The sequence below is a fragment of the Pagrus major genome, chromosome 6, assembly GCF_040436345.1.
Source record: "Pagrus major chromosome 6, Pma_NU_1.0".
NCBI lineage: Eukaryota > Metazoa > Chordata > Actinopteri > Spariformes > Sparidae > Pagrus > Pagrus major.
The window spans coordinates 23,966,625-23,986,983 of record NC_133220.1 but is presented as its reverse complement, the minus strand read 5'-3'; the positions used below and the strand labels follow the sequence as shown (position 1 = coordinate 23,986,983).

Sequence of the window (20,359 nt, the reverse complement as noted above, 5' to 3'; positions counted from 1 at the left end):
AGTGAGGGGAGTCAGATTAAAAACGCTCACATGCCTGCATGGCGAGTGTACGTCAAACATCCCTGTGGATTTAAAGGGTCTCTATCGCAGCAGCACATGTCTGTAACCTAGCTGAGAAAATGCAAATAACAACGGCAAGAGAAACAGCGCTGCCACGAATATGACGGAGCGTCTTGGATTGGCCCCTTAGTTGAGCTGGTTTAATAAGAAAACAGGACATGGAGATGTAACGTTAGTTCACTGGACAGCAGCTAACTTCTTAGAGGGGACACACTACTTTCTTGCTCTCACTGGTGTAGCGCCCCATAAATCACAATGTCATGATGGTGCAGCGCTCAGGAGTCGATAACTGTAAGCCATCTGCGATGGATGATGGCATCATCTAGCGGCCAAACCCTGGATAAAACTATACTGGACTAAAAATTACAACAGTGAACAGTAAATAAAGGTCAATAAGAGTAAATAAAATAAACACGAGGGATAAATACAAGTTTTCTGTCATTTAAGTTTTTATTTAATTTTTTAAAATTTTGCCACAAGAACAAGAGGCTGATGGTACACCACATTCACAAACCTCTTCACCCCCTCAGGGTTCTGGCACAAACCTAACAAGACATGGCATATGAAAAACAAAACAGCCAAATTAAAAATAAGTACAGCATACAAACAGGTTTCCTATATGGAAGTCAAAAGTCCAGTCGACAATGATTGGAGAGAAAGTCTGTTGCAGTCACAGAGGAATCTCGGTTATTCCTGGAATTTAAGCAAGTGAGTCCAGAATAGGTCCCGAGAGGTGAGCCCATCTTCCATGTTGCAGTTCCAATCTGTTGAGCCTGGACTCGTAGGATGCGGCCTCAACCAATGTGTGTATCCAGTTTTTCAGATTTGGATATTTAACTTCCAATATCTCAAGATAATTCTGGATGCAGTGATCAAACTGACCATAATAACAGAAAAAGCCTCTTTTGAAGTGTTTGGTAAATTCATTTTTAAATAATTTCCACTTTAATAAAAATAATAAGGCAGTGAGTTCCACTGTTTAGGGGCATAAAAACAGAAAGCAACAGCTTCATCATCTAATCAGCCATCTTGCCTGCAATACTTGCCTCCGTTCTGCTTCAACAAGTGAAAGTGATGCTAAATTTAAATACTCGGCCCTCATTCTGTCACTTAGTTCAATGTTCAGGCGCTGTTGCTGCTTTCCTTTGAACTCATCTAACCAGGGATTATTTTACAAATCTGATGTCAGGTGAAAGCAATTAACTGCAATGAACTACCTGTCAGGATGTGGAGCCCAGCAGAACTCTGAGGATTAACAACTGATGTAATAATGACTTATCAGGCAAAGTCTGACTTCACGTCATCAGCAGCAATCATTTTTCTCTCAGAACTTTCCGTTTAGTGCCTCATTACCCATTCTCGACATCTCCTCTGAATCAACAGCACAAACAAAGTTTGCTGTTGTTGATGTATGTGCTCGTCCTCAGGGTTGTTCCTCTGTCACAGATTTTGGTTTAGTTCCAGACTTTAATGTTGAATGGATGTCTTGTTTGTCTTCTGTGAGTCTTTCCTCCACCAGTCAATCAAAGTGGTGGTGATTTTAATGCTCCTTTAGGATAAAGATGTGCTTGAGGATGGTGTGAAGGGGTAAACACATGATTTATGTTTACAAAAAGAAAAAATCTGAGAATATGGAGTTAGAAAGAAGACATACAGGCCCGTGTAGGCAGCTCATCATTGCTAGTTGAATCATGTGGATTAAATCGCCATGCTTCTGCACAGTGCATCAGTACATTAAAACATTTCCGGTACAGTCAGAATCATTAGTCTGCTGAGAAGTGCAACGTCTTACATTCTTGATTTATGACGATATAATCATTTATCCCATCACTGACCATCTCTCTCCTTTTCTTCTCTTCTCAGGATTCGTCCTCAGATGGCCAAGGAGAAGATCGAGGGCTGCCATGTGTGCACGCTGGTCACACCTGGTGAACCGCAAGTCCTCTTGGGAAAGGACAAGGCCTTCACCTATGACTTTGTGTTTGACATCGACTCGGAGCAGCAGAGCATCTACCAGGCCTGCGTTTACAAGCTCATCGAGGGCTGCTTCGAGGGCTACAATGCCACCGTGTTCGCTTATGGTCAGGTATGTCACAGTGGATTTTAATATTAGAGTTTTTTAATGATTAATTAATAAAGTAGAGTTTTATATCTTTTGTGGTTGTTACCCATTTTTTTTAACTTGAATGTTTGTTTTAGTACATCCACTACTTTGTTTGCCAATGCTCTGTGACTGTGTGGTGGTCTGTCAGTTCCTTTCTTTCTTTCTTTTCTTTTTTTTTAAGGTGCAAAAGAATTAGCTACCTGTAAAATTCACACTCAGAACAAACAGAGGACAGAGTAAATGCTGACTCTAGTGGTCCAGACTGGGAGCTCAGAGCACCACGAGAATGTTTCACTGTTGTTTATACCATGTATGCATGCTAACTACAGTATCATTGTGTGGTTATATTTGTTTCTCTTTTTTATTGTGAACTACTATTCTAAAATCTCCTGTAGGGAGGCACACTAATCCTTTTGAGGTTGGCCATTTATGTGTCTGGTCTGGAAAATTGGAAAACTGATAACAACAAAGCCATTTTGAGATTTATTTCACTCTGTTCCTCAGACAAAAGCCCCGAGCAGAAATGGATTGGTTGAATAAAATAAAACAGTTAGTGTTGCAGAGCTGCATGTCTTTCTCATCAAGTATAAAACAGAACTCTAGAGGCAATCAAGTTTGGGAACAAGATGCTTAATATAGCTATATAGAGGATAAGGACATCAAAAGAAATAAATAAAGCAAAAGTTAAAAACAAAACACGTGAATATTCTGTTAACTTCCCATACTTGCATAAAAACATGCACACCTTAAGACACAATCAACTGAAGTTGAATTAACTGCTAAAACATACATGCAAAAACAGGATGTTGCGCATAAATGTGTGATGTTTGGGTGTAAGAAGTAAACAGGATCTCATGAACTGTGTTTCAGACGGGTTCGGGGAAGACCTACACCATGGGGACGGGCTTCGATGTGAGCCTGGGCCAGCAGGAGCTGGGCATCATCCCGCGGGCTGTTCACCAGCTGTTCGAGGGAATCCAGAACCGCAGGGATCGTGCCCAGGAGACCGGCAGCCAGCCGCCCGAGTTCAAAGTCAGCGCCCAGTTCCTCGAGGTGGGTTCATGTGGATGTGGAGCACATGTACAACACATTCTTGCTTGATCTCACACTTTAACAGGGCAGTATTGATATTCTTGCTTGTAGATCTGTGTGTGTGTGTGTGGTGGGATGGATACTGGTCCATATTAACTCTAACCAGATGGGACAAAACAGGGAGATGGTGGATGGGGGATCAGCCCCCTCTCACACAAACAGGAAGTGACAACACAATGACAGATGGGCAGGAATGCCTGCTCGTGCTTTGTTGGTCCTGATTAATGTTGCCCATTACCCCTGACATTATTCCTCATCACTGCGGGGTGGAAGATGGATAAGAGCGAGGGATAAGAGGGAGGGAGGGATGCTTGTGTAGGAGCAATGAGATAATATGACAAGTAATAATTTCCTCCAGAGGTTTCTGGCAGGCAAATGTTTGGGTTGTCTTTAGGGGGGCAGACGATTGTGTACGTGGGTGTGTGTGTGATCTGATTACTTTAATAATCATTCCGTTACGACAATTCGGAGACTAAGTCATTTTTCTTTCTAGCTTAATCTTATTTTGTTCTTATTTCCTGCCTGTCCTGCTCTCTTTTGTTAGTGTGTTCTTTTTGTACGTTTTCAGGTCAAAAGGTTATCTCTGTTGATGGTAAACAGATGTGTGTGTGTGTGTGTTTGGCAGTGGGTGGGAACAGCTGAGCTTTCAGCTGACCTCTGTGGCCCCTGGCCCTCATTGGTTTCTGAGGGGTCAATCTTTTGACGTGTGTGTAAATAAGAAACAGCTGAGAGAGAAGGGGAGAATATATTAAGTCATTAAGTTTAATGGTGATGTGTATAAATTGAATAATGATGCATGTGTGCCTTCTGTTTATTGCAGTTGTATAATGAAGAGGTCCTGGACTTGTTTGACGGATCCAGAGATCTAGAGAGTCGCAGCAGGAAGTCCAACATTAAGATCCACGAGGATGCCAGCGGCAGCATCTACACGACCGGAGTCACATCCAGACTGGTGCACACAGAGGAAGAGGTAGGTGCATGTGTTTGTGTTTGTCGTATGTGTGCATCCTTACATTTGATCAGTTTTTTCGAATATATCGTGTTTTTGTACACTATACAGTATATACTAGACTTGGGTGATATCCAAAATTTATCCCTCGGGGATAATAAAGTTTTTCTGATTCTGATTCTGATTCTGATATTCTATAATGTCTAATATCTGCCCAAGCCCAATATATTCTTAAGCAGTAGCTTTTAATGTTAATGTTTCTTGGTCTGAAAGGTCCTAAAAGTTAATAACATTATTAGATATAAACATTAGAATATGTTTTTTATTCTAAGCTTTTTAACCTCCTGCACTACTATGGCTTAGTGGCTAAGCAGGAGGTTAGGATTTGAGGTGCAGGAGGTCAGGATTTGATACAGGCTAAGCCTTAGTCTATATCAAATCCTAACTCTGTACATTTTAAGCTTATCTTGCTTTGATTCTTTAAACAAGAACACATTTAATGATGCAGTCATGAAGTTTTAGGCCAGCTCAGATTTTCTCAATAAATTCTGATTGTCTTAAATTTCACGCAGGAGCAGAGTGTCAACTCAGATCAAAAATGCTTCGATAGGTTTTCTGTGACCATGGACTGATCATGTAGAAAAGACTGTGAAGACGTGGATAAATGCTGACTAGTTGAGGCAGAGCACAGGAGCTGCCAGAGATCCCCTGCACACCGAAAAGTCTGGCATGAACCATCTGGCAGTCAGTCGTCAAAACAAGAAATAGGTCGAGGATAATAAGGGAGAGTTGGCTCCAACATGCTGCCTCTAAGCCAGACTGGTTTAAACCATGAGGCTATTTTGTGTGAGAGATATCACTATGTGGTGTTTGATGCAGGAAAGTTTGAGGCTATCTTCCTTGAAAAGTTTCCTGGTATCAGGATTAAGGCATCGTGTTTAAGGAGGGGAACAGATCAGCAGTGACAGTGTGGAAGTAGGAGAATTTGATGGGGTCAAGAGGGCAGGAGGAATGTCTGCTGGAAGAGAAGTGACGAGTTACTGACAAAGAGGTTAACAGAGGTGGCAGGTGGTTATTTAGGGTAAATGCTGGCTGGGTGATGTCGCTCTTGGTAGATATTATTCGGATTCTTCTCAAATGCGTGACAGAGCAGAAAGAAAGATGTGACCAGTTTGTGAAATTGAAGCAGAAAGGTAAGTGAAGGATTTGGGGAGAAGTCGTCTGTGCATTAAATTCTTAAAAAATCAGACAGCTGAGAGACCAGTAGAGACAGATGGACTCTCCTGTGGGAGGGATGAAAGAAAATGTCAAAACAGGATGAGGGAAAGAGAAGCTTGGAGGTGATGGAAGTCGAAAAGAGTAGAGGAGTCAGATTGAGTGTTAAAAAAAGGAGAAAATAAGAGAAAAGTCTTGCAGATGGCAGCATTTTGAGTACACAGAGATGTAGAAAAGAAAGAAATCTGAGAATGATTGGGGTGATTTTAATTTTTTATCAAACAACCAAACTAGGCCCTGCTTTGTTTGATAAATTGATCAAGAATGATTATGATTGTGCATGTAAAACATCATGTTGTGTCAACAGTTATCATACTTATTTGTCCTTTTTAGATCATAACCATATCTCCTCTCTGTACTGTGTGTGTGTGTGTGTGTGTGTGTGTGTGTGTGTGTGTGTGTGTGTGTGTGTGTGTGTGTGTGTGTGCTGCAGCTGCTGCAGTGTCTGAAGCTTGGCGCTCTGTCCCGCACCACAGCCAGCACCCAGATGAACGCCACAAGCTCCCGCTCGCACGCCATCTTCACCATCCACCTGTGTCAGATGAGAGTTTGCCAGCAGCCTCAAATGGTGAGATTATGGTTTCGAGTAGAGAAATGGAAGTGTGAAGGCACTGGCAGGAAAAGAATAAGAAGTAATGAAAATGGTAAAAAAAACCATAAAGAAACAAAAAAGTTATTTATATATTTTGCAAAGAGCAAGAAAAGAAAAAAAATAAGGAAAACAAAAATAAGTGTTACAGTCATGGTAGAATTAAAGGTGATGAAATAATTGCTAATTTCAAGCAATACACTCATTCTCAATTGTTTTTGTCCACCCCCCACTGGCAGAACGGAGGAGGAGAGAACGGGGAAGTGAACGGTGTGGACTCGAGTGCCATCACCCAGCCGGAGTTCGAGACACTGATGGCCAAGTTCCACTTTGTGGATCTGGCCGGCTCTGAGAGGCTGAAACGCACTGGAGCCACAGGAGACAGAGCCCGCGAGGGAATCTCTATCAACTGTGGACTGGTGAGATGGCCAGGAGTAGAAAATGTCTGTGTGTATGTGTGTGTGGGTGGTATGGTACAAAAATTGAAATCAAAGAAAATGACAAAGCATACATCAGCTGTTCTAGTGTCTCTCTGTACTTGGGTGTATTTTTTCAAGTTTATATGTTTTGAAATCTCCCTGGAAAATGAAGGTGATCCAGTCAGGCTGGCAGCCTGGCACCATTTCTATCCACTTTCATGTCTGTTAGAGACTAAATGAATGAATAAACTCATGTGTTGTCCTGTATTGTTGGTATTAACGACTATATGGAAAATGTGGAAACACTGGGGGAGTGGAAGTTGTCTGTTTCCTCTTTAAATACAATATTTACATAACTGCCTTCTGTTTTTTTTTTTAAATGTCAGATTGTTAATAGTACTTGAAAATGAATTTTTGATCAAGCACTGATTATGTATGTATGTGTGTGTGTGTTTTGTAGCTTGCGCTGGGAAACGTGATCAGTGCTTTAGGAGACCAGGCTAAGAAGGGCGGGCACGTCCCTTACAGAGACTCCAAACTCACTCGTCTGCTCCAGGACTCACTGGGAGGCAACAGGTACACACAAACAGAAAACACAAGATTTATATTGTTATGAAAATCATATAATTCTGCATTAATCTGAATATTGTGAAAGATTAAGAGGTTTGTTGCAAAATTGAAAGGAAGTGGGAAGTTTGAAATTTAATCAAGGCATTGGTTGTCAGGATTTACAAAAAAGGGACCTAAGCACAGACACAGAGGCAGGCTGAACAATGCAAGGTGAACTTTAATGATGAGCTGATCAAAGACCAAAGTCCAAAATGCAAACAACAAAAGGCAGGTTATCAAAAGACTTGGTGCCTCCATGCTATATATGATAGAAAAATGGAAATCTTCTTGTTTTTGACTGTTGGGTTGATAAAACAGTATATCTGAATAACGAACGTCAGTCTCTGGGAAATTATAATGGGCATTTTTCAGCAGACTAATCAATAATGACAATAGCCTTTATTCGCCGCCATGGCGCTCTGGTTCTTGACAGTAGTTCCTCCTAAGCCCAAACAACGAGGCTTCTGTTATGCTCATGGTAAATGCAAGACATGTTTCTCACAACCCCAACATTGTTATACTGCATGCACAGTTGTCTAGAACCTTCATATTTCCTTCCTCTCCAGTCGCACAGTGATGATCGCCTGCGTCAGTCCGTCAGACCGGGACTTCATGGAGACGCTGAACACGCTGAAGTACGCCAACCGTGCCCGAAACATCAAGAACAAGGTGGTGGTGAACCAAGACAAGACCAGCCAGCAGATCAGCGCCCTGCGTGCTGAGATAGCCCGACTTCAGTTGGAACTGATGGAGTACAAGGCGGTGAGAGATGGAGGGGTGGATGGTGATAAGAGAGCGGGAGACATTGTGGGGGGAAAGAAATGGATAAAAAGATTTGAAAAAATAACACAAGGAGGAGCTCTGAGGAAAAGATGAGAGGGGCCGAATGACAGGGGGGGAAGAGATGAGGAATGAAGAGTGACAGGCGGGAAAAGAAAGCGAACACATGGCGTCTGTGTAACTGATGCAATGAGGCCGTAAGAGAGGGGTGAAAGGGGTGCCATGATGGATGAAACTGAGAATAGTAACTGAGCAGAAGAAGAAAAAGGATGAGACTAATGGGAGCAAGAGAGGATGATATTGGAGGGCGAGAAAGAAAAGCAGAGGCCACAGCTGCAGCAGCTGATTACTCTATCAAATTAAAGATCTTTACTGGAACACACACATCCATTTATGCCTTTGCTATTGTGCTCAAGTATGAAGAAGATTAATCAGTGCAACGTCAGCATTTTACAAAGTAATGCAGAGATAAATTGATCCTGCTGGTGCTGAGAGGCTCTTTATGTGCTCTGTGTAACACGGTTCACCTATGAGTGCAGTCAGAAGACATTGTAGGGAATGATACGAGCAAGAGTGACATGAAATAGGGCAAAAAATTCAAGGAAAATCTGCAAAGAGTCTCCACTTTTCATCAGGGTTTGTTTGACCTCCGGGCCGACAAGAAAAGAGCAGTCATTTAGCAGGGTTGTCAGACTACTACGCGATTAAGGGGGGTTACCACGGTTACTAGAGGGAAGTCAATGCGTGACTCCGACAAGGGACTGAGAGCTGACCTCGATGTGGTAATAAGGGATGTGATGTGACTGGAGTCTGGAAGTAATGGAGTGTTGGGTTGGTGGAGGTAATGACGACTGCGAGCTATGACTGGATTAAATAGTGACTCTCTGTTCGAGGCTTACACAACAGGATTCTTTCACAGTTAATCATTCAGACTCGACAATAGCTGCCTGAAGAGCCACATGCAGACCAGCTCAATTTAAACAATAGCCTGAAACATCAGTTTTATGTAAGAGTGTGGATTCAGAGTTTTGTTGTCTGGGGTTTTTTGGCCTGAAAATGCTGCTGGTGGTCAGGGTCAAGCTCATTGTTCTTCATGTCGCCTGTTTTTCTTCTCTGTGCAGGGGAAGCGTGTGGCATGTGAGGATGGTTCAGAGGGCTACAGCGACCTGTATCAAGAGAACGCGATGCTGCAGAGAGAAAATGACACACTGCGCCTCAGGGTCAAAGCCATGCAGGAGACCATCGACCACCTGAACACCCGCGTAACGCACCTGCTGGCCAATGAGGTCAGCACTCTGCTGACCAAGTCAAGTATGTGAACTCATGTTTCTTATAAATATTACTATCTTAAGCTTCCATTTATTTATTTTTAAGCATTACAGTTATTTATTAGTGCTTTCTGTGACCTGGGCCTCTTTCTCCTTTTGATCTGTAGGTGAAGGCAATGAGGAGATTGGGGCTTTAATCCAAAATTACATCCGAGAGGTTGAGGAACTCAGGTAAAAGCTGCAAACTTTCCAGGATGCCTTCATTTGCTGTAGTGTTACACTGAAACCTGAAGTCATCAAACCTGAAACTGTAACAGCACTGACTTTAAAAACTGTTGTCTTCACTTATGATATTTTTTTGGTTTTTAAAAGAACTAGCGCAGTGCCCTTTGGCACGGATTATCTGGTAATGTGAGGGGTTTACAGAGCCAGCCTTAATCCTCCTGAACAGACTCATCAGGACTGCCCTGATACAATCAAACGTGTCGTGTCGTCTCTTCCTCTTCTGTCAGATCCAAGCTCCTTGAGAGTGAGGCCATGAACGAGTCGTTGAGACGGCAGACGGCCCGACTTTCCACACGCACCCCGTTCCCCTCCACCAGTCTCAGCCCCGCCCCCGGCCACCCCCCTGGCTCCTCCCCTGCTCCCATGTCCATGGAGGCCGAGATGACGGACGTGCTGCGCCGGGCCAAGCTGGACATCGAGAGGCTGAAGAAGAAGGAGAGGAGGCAGAGGAGGATGAGGTGAGGACAGAGGGACACAATGTAGTTGTTACCACATATTGACATGCTAGTTGAAAAAAAACGAACACATTATATAATATCAAACAAAAAACAGGACATAAGTCAACTGAACAGGGACGTTCACATTCATGTAAATTTAATTTCTCATTCATCCTTCGAGCCAATGAACCAGCGCATATTTTAAAAGCCAAGAGAGCATAATGAGTATATTATTGGCCATACAGTCTTCTGTCCTCATTACTTCTCTCCTCTAGCTTAAGAGCCACAGCACAAGTCGATTAGGGTTTTGGGACGGCCAGCTTCTGAACAGAATTGGGATGCGGCCAGTGCTTAGTTTTAACGCTGGCTCGGACACAAAAAGGTCTCATTCAGTCGGCCAGTGGGTCATGAGAGAGAAGAGTACACAGCTAACAGGCTAATTGAGGTTTAATGGGATGGAGATGGAGGGAGATGGGAATTTAAAGATGGGATGGGTGATAAGGGGGATGGCTGTAAAAGAGGGAGCAAAGGGGAGAATAAAAAAGGCAGTAAAACGTAAAGAGCTAAAAGGGCAAGATGAGCTGAGGAAGACTTTGCTAATGACTTCAGAGGTCCAATTTTGCTGCAAGCACATCACTTGGCAGCATTCCCAAAGGCCTAATGGTGGTTCTTAGCAGTGTGTGACATCTCACTTACATGGAGGAGAGTGTTTGTAATGAATGAAAAAACTCTGGATTGACAGTCGACCACAGATGAAAAACAGTAAAGGGAAAGAATTGATGAGAAACATGCTGGACTTTTTTTCCTCCTGTAGCCCAGAGTTGGAGAAAGGTATGAAGAAGCGAGTGAAGCTGCACACTCATGAGAACGGAGAGAACGGGCAGAGTCGTGAAAACGGACAAAACGGACAGAACGGAGAGATCGATTCAGACGACAATTACACTGAGGTACGCTACATGCATGTGGAATTCATAAGAGTTAATTCAAAACATAAAGAAACAGAACAAGGTCTGATGTGTCTGTGTGTTTCTGTGTGTAGGACATCATGTCTCCACTGCAGGAGGAGAGCGGTTGTGATGAAGATGAGGGGGAGGAGGAGGAAGAGGGCAGGGAGGAGGAGGATGGGTTCGACAGTGACGAGAGCCTGGTGGATTCAGACTCGGACTCTGATGAGAAAGGTGTGTTTCTGACAGCTGCTACAACAACATGACCAGACCTCTTCGTCTAAGGTTTAGGTTTGATGTCAGAATATCAGAACAAAGCAGGCATTGAATTAAGACTTTAAGTTAGCCTCTTTTCTTTAACATTTGAATGCTATATATTTAATCATCCTAAAAAATGCAGAATTTAATTTGAACTCCTCTTGAAGCAGCCAACTTCCAGGCGGACCTGGCTGATCTGACCTGTGAGATCGAGATCAAACAGAAACTGATAGACGAGCTGGAGAACAGCCAGCGGAGGCTCCTGATGCTGAAGCTGCAGTACGAGGAGAAGCTCATCCTACTGCAGAACAAGATCCGAGACACTCAGCTGGAGAGAGACCGCGTTCTGCAGAACCTCAGTGAGTTCATGCATCATGGGATTTGTAGTCTACATATGTTTTCATGTGGTTGAAAGCCCAGAAGCTGATAGCTCGTTAACAATATTGCACGGCTACACAGTGTCCATGGAGAACTACACGGAGGAGAAGGCCAACCGGATCAAGCAGGAGTACGAGAAACGTCTGAAGGAGATGAACCGAGACCTGCTGAAGCTACAAGCGGCGCAGAAAGAGCATGCGCGTCTCCTCAAAAACCAGGGGAGGTATGAACGGGAGCTGAAGAAACTCCAGTTAGAGGTCAACGATATGAAGAAAGCCAAGGTAAGGAGGAAGGAGAGTCAGCGTTGAGGGGCATGGATGAGTGAGATTGTTTGAGCAAGGGGACTCGAGGAGGTCTGACCTCTCTGCTGTTCCCAGGTGGCACTGATGAAGCAGATGAAGGAGGAGCAGCAGAGGAGGAGAATGGTGGAGGCAAAGAGGAACCGTGAGATCGCACAGCTGAAGAAGGAGCAGCGACGACAAGAGGTCAGGATATTCACAGTTATCCCTATAATGTAAATTCACCACGATCAAATTATCCTGAGTAGGTTTTATCCTGATCCGTGAGAAAATCTTATATCCTCACATCCCTAGTTGAGACAGTATGAGCAAAGTTGTATATGAGCCCGCTGAATCTATGTTAGGGTGTTGACAACATGTTCAATATTTGAATTTCACTTCTGTTTTTAAAGAATGATTCATGCTGGTGAGTTGGCATGTGCGCTTGCATACATGTGTGCAAATGCACATTCAAGGTTCTCCATCTGTTAGTCCGCCTGGCACATTAAACACCTGATTTATGTATCCTGCACATATTGCACACAGGTTTTGGTATCACTATTATGTTGAAGATGGTTACTGTATATTATTTACTTACATTCATTCCCATCTTAATTTGTTTTCCCTGGAGTAGAGGTCTTATAAATGAGCATGCCCACATTTCCACTGTCACACTGTGAGCCTCATTCATAATCCTGTTATTTACAGTTTAAGTCTTAAAATCCTTTCATGATCAACACCTTGTAAGCCTGTTGTGTAAAAAGCTCAAGAATCTGATTAACATTTGCGGAAACATGTAGTTGAAGGCAGAATATTAAAGAACTCTTTCTCTCCCTCCCGTCCATCAGTACCAGATCCGAGCGCTGGAGTCTCAGAAGCGGCAGCAGGAGCAGGTGCTGCGCAGGAAGACGCAGGAGGTGACCGCCCTGCGCCGCTTGGCAAAACCCATGTCGGACCGCGTAGCCGGGCGCGTGGCTCGCTGGAACCATAGCCCCTCAGTGACGGACTCTGGAGCTGAGTTGTCGGCCAGCACTACAGCCAGCAGCTCTGAGCCTGAGACTGCGAGGACTGTGAGCGGGCTGGTGAGGCAGTGGAATAACAAAAACAATGTGTTCGGATACATGGGAGAGAGCGAAGGGAGCATGGACGGAACCAGGGTCATCAGGTAAGACGGGTTGATTGTCTTCCAAGCAGCTGTCATGGATTGTTTTTTTTATGAAAAGCAATGTAAGAGGTGAGCCTACAGACAATTATCACCTGAATCTACAGCCTTTCTGGGCTTTATAGAGCTTTATAGTTTCAGTAAATTGTTTAGCTGTCTTGTCCACAACTTTAAAAATCTCAATTGGCAATTGCAAGTAGCTGGTGACCGTTGTGGAGCATTCAGCAGCTAAAGAGATGCATTTTTCCTTCAGGTGGACACAAACATGACTCCAAATGAAGCAACCGTTTGATTACAAGTTCAGCATATTAACTTAAAATGTGACGCACTGCCCCACAGTGGCCCAAAAACATATTACAGGTTCGATTTATTTTCTCATCTTTTTCTCTTCTCTTGTTGTCTCTTCTCACCAGCAGGAAGAAGTTGCAGCGTAAGCCAGCAGGCATTGGCAACACTGGAGTGGCAGGCAGAGCGGCCAGCTTCTCCAAGTCTGCCCGTCAGAAGTGGCAAGCCCTGGAGCGTCGCATTGTGGACATCGTCATGCAGAGGATGACAATCTCTAATGTGGAGGCTGACATGGATCGCCTTATTAAGGTAGGAATGGCCTTCATATATTTACCCAACATTAAGGTGGGACTATAATTGGTTTTGGTATCACAGTGGTGGTTAAAAATAAAAACGTAAGCAATTGAAATTGCACATCTGTATAATAGTGGCAGCAGAACTAGTTTCTTACATCTTGGTTACTTTTTTAGCTGACTTCATCTCAATAGTTGACAACTGAAACCAAAGTGTGTGAGACTCTTCCTTCCTTCTTCACAGATATATACTGTTAAACTCATGCAGTTCTGTACAAGTAGATGGGGTCTTCCTCTATGAAAATAAATGAACATACCTTTTATGTCAGCAATGTCTGATTCATTACATCAAAAATGCTGTCAGTTTTATGCTTCTTAACAGAAAGATATAGTAAAATGTGAAAATAAATATTTTGGGTTCCTTTCTTTCTTTCTTTTTTTCTTTCTTTTTTTGCTCTGTGTGTTTGTGTTTTGGCTGAGTCAGAAGCGAGAGGAGCTGACGGTCCAGCAGGAATCGCTCTCACACAAGAGGGAGGTACTAATGGCAGACGGAGAGGGACCAGAAGCAGAGGACCGCCTCCTTCAGGAAATTAATGAGGACATTGAGGTGCTGAACGCCAACATAGACTACATCAATGACAGCCTGTCTGACTGCCAGGCCACAATTGTACAGATAGAGGAGACCAAGGTATGACTATACACAAAAACACACACACACACTCTCACACACAGTTATGTTCACTGCCCAGGTGTAGTAATGCCCAGGATTGTGTTTTCCTGCAGGATGAGCTGGACTCCGTGGACACCTCAGTGGTGATCAGCTCCTGCTCTCTGGCTGAAGCGCGCCACCTGCTGGACCACTTCCTGAAGGCCTCCATAGAGAAAGTGAGTTGTCATACAGGACCTTCGACCAAAACAAAGAAAGCATAAAGAAAGACCTGAGGTGGATTTTGCAAGCTTGAAAAATGTTTGTAATATCAGTTGTGCAAATTTGCACTCTGTTGTGTAAAACTGGGAATAAACTTTTACTTTTTCTGTCAAATAAAGTATAACATAATAAAGTAAACATTTTTTGCTGTTGTCATCATAATATGCTTCTACCAAAAAATATAATCATTTTATTGATTTAAGTTGCAATGACCTGGACTTAGTGCTTAATATGGTTGCAGTGCCATCTAGTGGTGTGTGTTTTTACTGCAAGATGAAGACGGGGGTGTAATTCTTCATACAAAAGGTCTATTAAAAATAATTGACACTTGGTGGTTTCATTTCCTGTCAAATACTAAAATCCTAGTCTAAAAGTTACAGTGCGTATGTGTGCATTATCATTTTTGACTTGTTTGCTCAATATATGCGTTTACAGAGCTTACAGGTGGCTCAGAGGGAGGCTCAGATCAGACTGCTGGAGGGTCAGCTGAGGCAGACGGATGTGATTGGCTCTTCCCACAATCACATAATCCTTGATGCCCTGCGAGAAAAGGCAGAATACATCCCTGAACTCCAGGCTCTCATCCACAATGTACAGCAGGGTGAGTGGTGGTTCTCGTACGTGTTTCGACTCATTGAGACAGTGTGTAAGACACCTCGCAACTTTTCCTTTCTGTCTTTGGATATAGACATATAGACATTGTTATTCCTTTCTTTCCCTCATCAGTTCATGCTGTCTTTTCAGCAATGTTTTGATGTGTGGGAGCTTAAAATCTGGCTGAACAAAAACAGAAAATGATAAGCCTTAATCAGCCTTAAGGAATGTTTTAAAACTGATGACACAAGATATTAAACTGGGAAATATGGTAGTGGAGTTAGGTTGTGGCTATACAGAGTGGCAGTGTATGAACGATCTGCTGGGGGCTGACAAGTTGCATGTTTTATGTTCTTCCAGAAAATGGTTATGCCAGCACAGACGAGGAGCCCTCTGAGTTCAGCCAAGCCTCTGACAGCAGGTGAGACTGCAGTCTGCTCGCCTACACAACATCCTCAATACATAACATCCTCCTCTCACCCTGACTTTAACTACAATCTGCTAATGTTGGTCTTTTGTAGCAAAAAATAAAGTATTCATCCAGTAAAATTCTCCATTGAAACGATATATATACTCCATCTCTCATTTCTTGCTATTCTTTTTTACATGTTTATTTCCCTCTTGCTTTCTCTTTTTCTGCAGTGTATCTCAAATGAAAGAATCCAACAGCCAAGAAGACATCAAGATAAAGGTACGGCTGATGAAGCACATAGTTATTAAGCTCTGTTACAGATGAGCGACACAAGCTTTAAATCCACATTTGTCTTGTTTTCTTAAATCCAGATGTTAACATTACAGTACTCCCAAATACTTGTTTTCGTGTCAGTGCTCAGAACATCATGTAGTACTATGTCTTGCAGTATCCAAGTCTCTAAGACCTTTATAAATCATGATGATGCTGTTTTTGCTCTGGTGATCGTGTTCAGACCCTCCGTCACTGTCAAAACACACACCACAGTTTGTGTCAGAGCAGCTGCAATTCTTGTATGAGTCCATGAGGTGGCAGTAAAAGCAAACACATAGGAGGAGGAGGAACCCCCTAATATGACACCAATCCCTTTTATCCTCTTTATAGCTATTGTTTTCTCTATCCAGCCTTTATTAACCCCACAATGGACGCTCTCTCATCTCTAGCTTTTTTCTTTCACTGTTTTCATATTCTCTTTGCCCTTTTTTCTCCCGAGTGTTGTTTTAAGGCCGCGTTAAATTCAATCTTTATCTTTATTTAAAGTCAAATTTTTTTTCTATCCCGCTGTCATTCTTCTTTCTTATTAAATTCTCCCCCCAATGATCCTCTGTAACACAATTGGTGTGCATTTCTCACCCAGATGGAGCCTCGTCTGTCAGCTCAGATGAAGGCGGTGTCTGCGGAGTATCTGGGTCCCATCCTGGACCCCTCATCAGGCAGCAAGCAGCAGCACATCACCAAGTCTCTGGCCTCACTGACAGACATCCAGGAGGATGGCCTGAGCCTGGCAACAGCAAGTCTGGGCTTCAGCCTGTCCCTACGAGACTCCTACCACAGGGAACGGGCATCCCGTACCATCAGCCTTCCTATCAGGGGACACACCTTGTAAGTGAATCATAATGATCACTCAGATGAAGCTAAGGCAAGACATATCCTTCATGTGTTACCAGGGAAGGGGAATGTCAAGGCTTGGCTCCATCATTACCAGTCTGTGCCATGTTGATCTCACAAGCAGGCCTAATAATTATTGCATTGAAGTACAGCTTTATTTTTTAGCTATGAACAATTTATCCATCACCTTTAGTTAACTAGTAACCATGTACCCATTACTTTTAGCCAGCTATCAACCATTTATATTCCTTACTTAGCTAACTATCATCCATTACTTCTAGTTTACTATTAATGATTTATGCATTACTTGCGCTCTTTAAAAAAAGGGCACCGTGTAGCGTTGAGGTGTTACAACTCAGTATGTGGATATGATTTTTAAATCAAATCATACAGTAATTTCTATTTTGTCAAAGTAGTTGAGCTACTCTTGTGCCACCTGGCAGCTTCTGAAGTACCCCCTGAGGTACAAATACCAGTGATTGTGAATTGCTGCCCTAGGGTTTGGGACAGCAGGGTGGCTTGTACTAAGAGTCTTTTTCAATTAGAGAACCTTATTTCAAATCCCCATGCTGGTAAACATTTGTTTTGCTGAGGTGCCTTTGAGCAAGATGAAGAGCAGAGTCATTTAAGCCGATGGCATGGGCTGAATTTGAAAGCCTGCAAATCTTTAAACATCAAACATGTAACTGAGATAAACAAACAAGCGAGAGAGAAACATGAGGTTAATTGCGTAACCATGAGTGAGTCAACACCCTGTGGAATATCACAAATGCAGCAACGAGAGAAAAGAACATCTTTACGTTTCATTTCCTGACTAAGGAGACAAAGTTGTCAAGAATTTGTGTGTCTATTTCTGACTGCACAGTGACAACCTCTGGAAACCTGCCAGAGGCTTCATATTTTTTAGGTTATAAAACTGCTTCAGGGAGGGAAAAGGCAAAATCAATGGAATTTGCATCGGTCCTCGGGGAAGGGAAGAATGTTTGTGTGCGATTTGATATGAAAAGAAAAGAGCCTGCCAGTTGCTTTAGCCTGCTCGAGGTGTTGTTAAATTGCATAAAACCCTTGTTGCTTATAGATTCCCCTCAGTTTACATAGATGTATATAATCCGCCTGTGCACTCCCTTGAAGATTTGCTTAGTTTGCTTGTGTGTGTGTGTGTGTGTGTGTGTGTGTGTGTGTGTCAGTCCCAGGCAGTCTCGGGGTTATGACACTTCCCCCATAACAAGGAGGAAGTCTTACGACCGTGCGTACAGGTACATGCACTGTAATACTCAGATTTATTTTTCTGGCCCGATCAATTCAATTTTTTGATTGTGTAATGTCTTTAATTTTTCTTGTTTGTTTTGTTCTTCCCTATCCCTGAACTTCCACCCCTTATCAGGCCCACTGACGGCTATACCCCCCCTTCCTCGCCTCCTCTGAGGACCAGGAACGACCGGAACGTCTTCTCAAGGCTCACCAGCAACCAAACCCAAGGTTCAGCTCTCGACAAGTAAGTACACTCCTGCGCAGATACACACATTCACACACTGCCTTTGTTCTTTTGTCTCCACGTTCTCATCTGATCAGTTCAGTCTCACTTTGACTGAATGAATCATTCCTTTAGTTTCTTTTCTCCTCCTCCATGGTTTGAGATCTTTACTGACCCTGTCGATAGGCTGAAGGTCAAGCCTTTTGAGTGGAATGTGCTTTTGTCTGCGGTGATGAGCCCTTAAGAGTGAGCTATTCCAGCTGTTTATCTTCAGATGAATCCCACTCTTAGACAAAACACTTTTCATCTGGCATTAAAGTAGGTCCTAGGGGGACAGATGGTGCCAACGTTCACAGAATCCAGGTGTAAAAATGCATTCAAGAGGCATTGAAGATCTTATCATCCAAACCACAACCACAGGCTACTCAGGGCTGCATTTAGCAACGCTAACAATGAGGTGTAATTGTATCAAGTTTCCAATCCATGTATGGGAGTTACCAGGAAACAAATGAAAATCAGGAGGGTTTGGAACGTACTCTGTAGAAACATGCTGTAGGGGCAGTTGTGGTTCAGGGGAATAAGCAAGTCTGTTTTAAGAAGACGTGATGTGCATGACAATGAGGAACACGATTGCATTTGGACGAAAGAATGTGAGATCAGCTTGTGCAATCTAATCTAATCCAATAAAAAAATGCCCTGCAATAAATCTTTTGATACTGTCGGAGAGAATCTGATTCCAATTTATGGTAATTTTTGAGGCTGTCGTTGATTGTAGCGTCAGACTACTTTCATCATATTTACATACATAAAGGTAAAAGAATGGGATAAACACCTTTCGATTTGTAAGTGGTTCAGCTACATCAGATGGAGACACAATGTGGATATGAGATGCATGTTAATAATGTCAGCTGCGAAGGTGCCAAGATAGAAACGAGCAACCGGCCTTCTCCCTTCCTGCTCACAATCAATTCCAGCTTCCTTCCACTCTGACAAATGTCAGCAGTTAATTTCAGTCAGCGTTCGGCTCTGCTGTAAAGGTGTTTGTTGCGTAATCTTTATTAATCTGGAACATTTCTCAGCTTTATCGAACCCTAATTGTTAGCGAGGACGCTGTGTGAGATGAGTTAGGGTGTCGTGTTTTTGTTCGCGTTGCTGCATGTGTGAATATTTGTGTTGTGTGTGTGTGTGGGAGCCTGTGGGTCCTCATTATCTGGAGCAGGGGTAGGTAAATGATTTGGCTCGTGTCATCTTTCTATGCACTGGTTGTCATCGGTGGCCATTTTTATTTGACTCAGGGTGACAGTGTGGGAGGATATTTATGTTTAGGGTCTCACATGTAGTTCCCACTGGGGAACCCCTGCTACAGAGCATGATGCAGGTGGGTGAAACACTTTGAGGGTTTTCCTTTTATCTTCTGTTGCAGGGAGCATTTGCATTTTCACAACTCACAATTTGATGAACTGTATTAACATCATTTGGCCATTTGCACTTTTGTTTTGAGCGGGGAGGAGTGGGTGGGATTCAAATGTTTTGTTCACTGAATTTAAAGTTGTTGTTTGTTTTTTTTACCAAACATTCATCATCTAAAGGGGCTCTTTGTAGTTTTGGAGAAGAAATTCAAACTCAGAATTTTCTCAATATTAATGAGATAAAAATACAAACTCAAGGTCCTCAGAACACTGTTTGAAGTTAGAAAGGTGGCAGGGTCCACCAAATATAAACAACATATAAAAGAAAAGTGTTGCCCTTTAAGGTTAGTGTGTTTATTCGGAGAGTTTGTTAATTTAGTTTATTTAGGCAGAAAAATCAAGTCAATGAGGATCTTTCTCTTCAGATTACATTTTCTTCACCAAAACTACATAGTGCACCTTTAAAACCATACATTTGATTTTGTTTGTTTTCCTTGTCCTAACATTACTCACACTGACCCAAGTATGACACTAAATTAATCATCACAAGCATAAATCCAAAGTTAAATTAAGCTTATTTATTAAAAAATAATTAGAAAGCCAGCATGAATCATCTGCATCATTCTGTTTAATTAGATGTCAAATGAGAAGCCGCCCGCTAGGCAAAGAAAGAAGATAGCGATGTTCTCAAGTATATCTTTGCAAGTTCACAAAACCTATTAAAATACAATAAGAAGGTTTTTTTGTGATTGTGACTGGATGGATACATTCTGCTTCTGTTCTCTGACTGATTGATATTGGAATAGCCAATGAGGCTGGGATCAGGCATTCGACATGGATTCAAAAGATGCATGAGAATGAGGAAAATTAATTTCAAACAAAGTTTTCCTGTCCTCTGTTGGATAAGGAG

At 42.7% G+C, this 20,359-nt stretch overlaps 1 protein-coding gene across 1 annotated transcript in view; it reads left to right on the top strand.

Annotated features, from left to right (window-relative positions):
* kif21b (kinesin family member 21B) overlaps positions 1–20,359 on the top strand; it is a 58,324-nt gene that overhangs the window by 21,519 nt on the left and 16,446 nt on the right. The window contains exons 2-26 of the mRNA XM_073468490.1: positions 1,924–2,146; positions 3,035–3,217; positions 4,077–4,226; positions 5,914–6,048; positions 6,309–6,488; positions 6,949–7,064; positions 7,664–7,859; positions 8,999–9,188; positions 9,313–9,376; positions 9,658–9,888; positions 10,682–10,814; positions 10,928–11,045; positions 11,240–11,428; positions 11,529–11,728; positions 11,825–11,932; positions 12,574–12,890; positions 13,301–13,481; positions 13,950–14,153; positions 14,249–14,350; positions 14,829–14,994; positions 15,348–15,408; positions 15,630–15,678; positions 16,316–16,560; positions 17,754–17,822; positions 17,951–18,061. Coding sequence (XP_073324591.1) covers positions 1,924–2,146; positions 3,035–3,217; positions 4,077–4,226; positions 5,914–6,048; positions 6,309–6,488; positions 6,949–7,064; positions 7,664–7,859; positions 8,999–9,188; positions 9,313–9,376; positions 9,658–9,888; positions 10,682–10,814; positions 10,928–11,045; positions 11,240–11,428; positions 11,529–11,728; positions 11,825–11,932; positions 12,574–12,890; positions 13,301–13,481; positions 13,950–14,153; positions 14,249–14,350; positions 14,829–14,994; positions 15,348–15,408; positions 15,630–15,678; positions 16,316–16,560; positions 17,754–17,822; positions 17,951–18,061 — 3,921 coding nt within the window. The remainder of the gene's footprint in view (positions 1–1,923; positions 2,147–3,034; positions 3,218–4,076; positions 4,227–5,913; positions 6,049–6,308; positions 6,489–6,948; positions 7,065–7,663; positions 7,860–8,998; positions 9,189–9,312; positions 9,377–9,657; positions 9,889–10,681; positions 10,815–10,927; positions 11,046–11,239; positions 11,429–11,528; positions 11,729–11,824; positions 11,933–12,573; positions 12,891–13,300; positions 13,482–13,949; positions 14,154–14,248; positions 14,351–14,828; positions 14,995–15,347; positions 15,409–15,629; positions 15,679–16,315; positions 16,561–17,753; positions 17,823–17,950; positions 18,062–20,359) is intronic.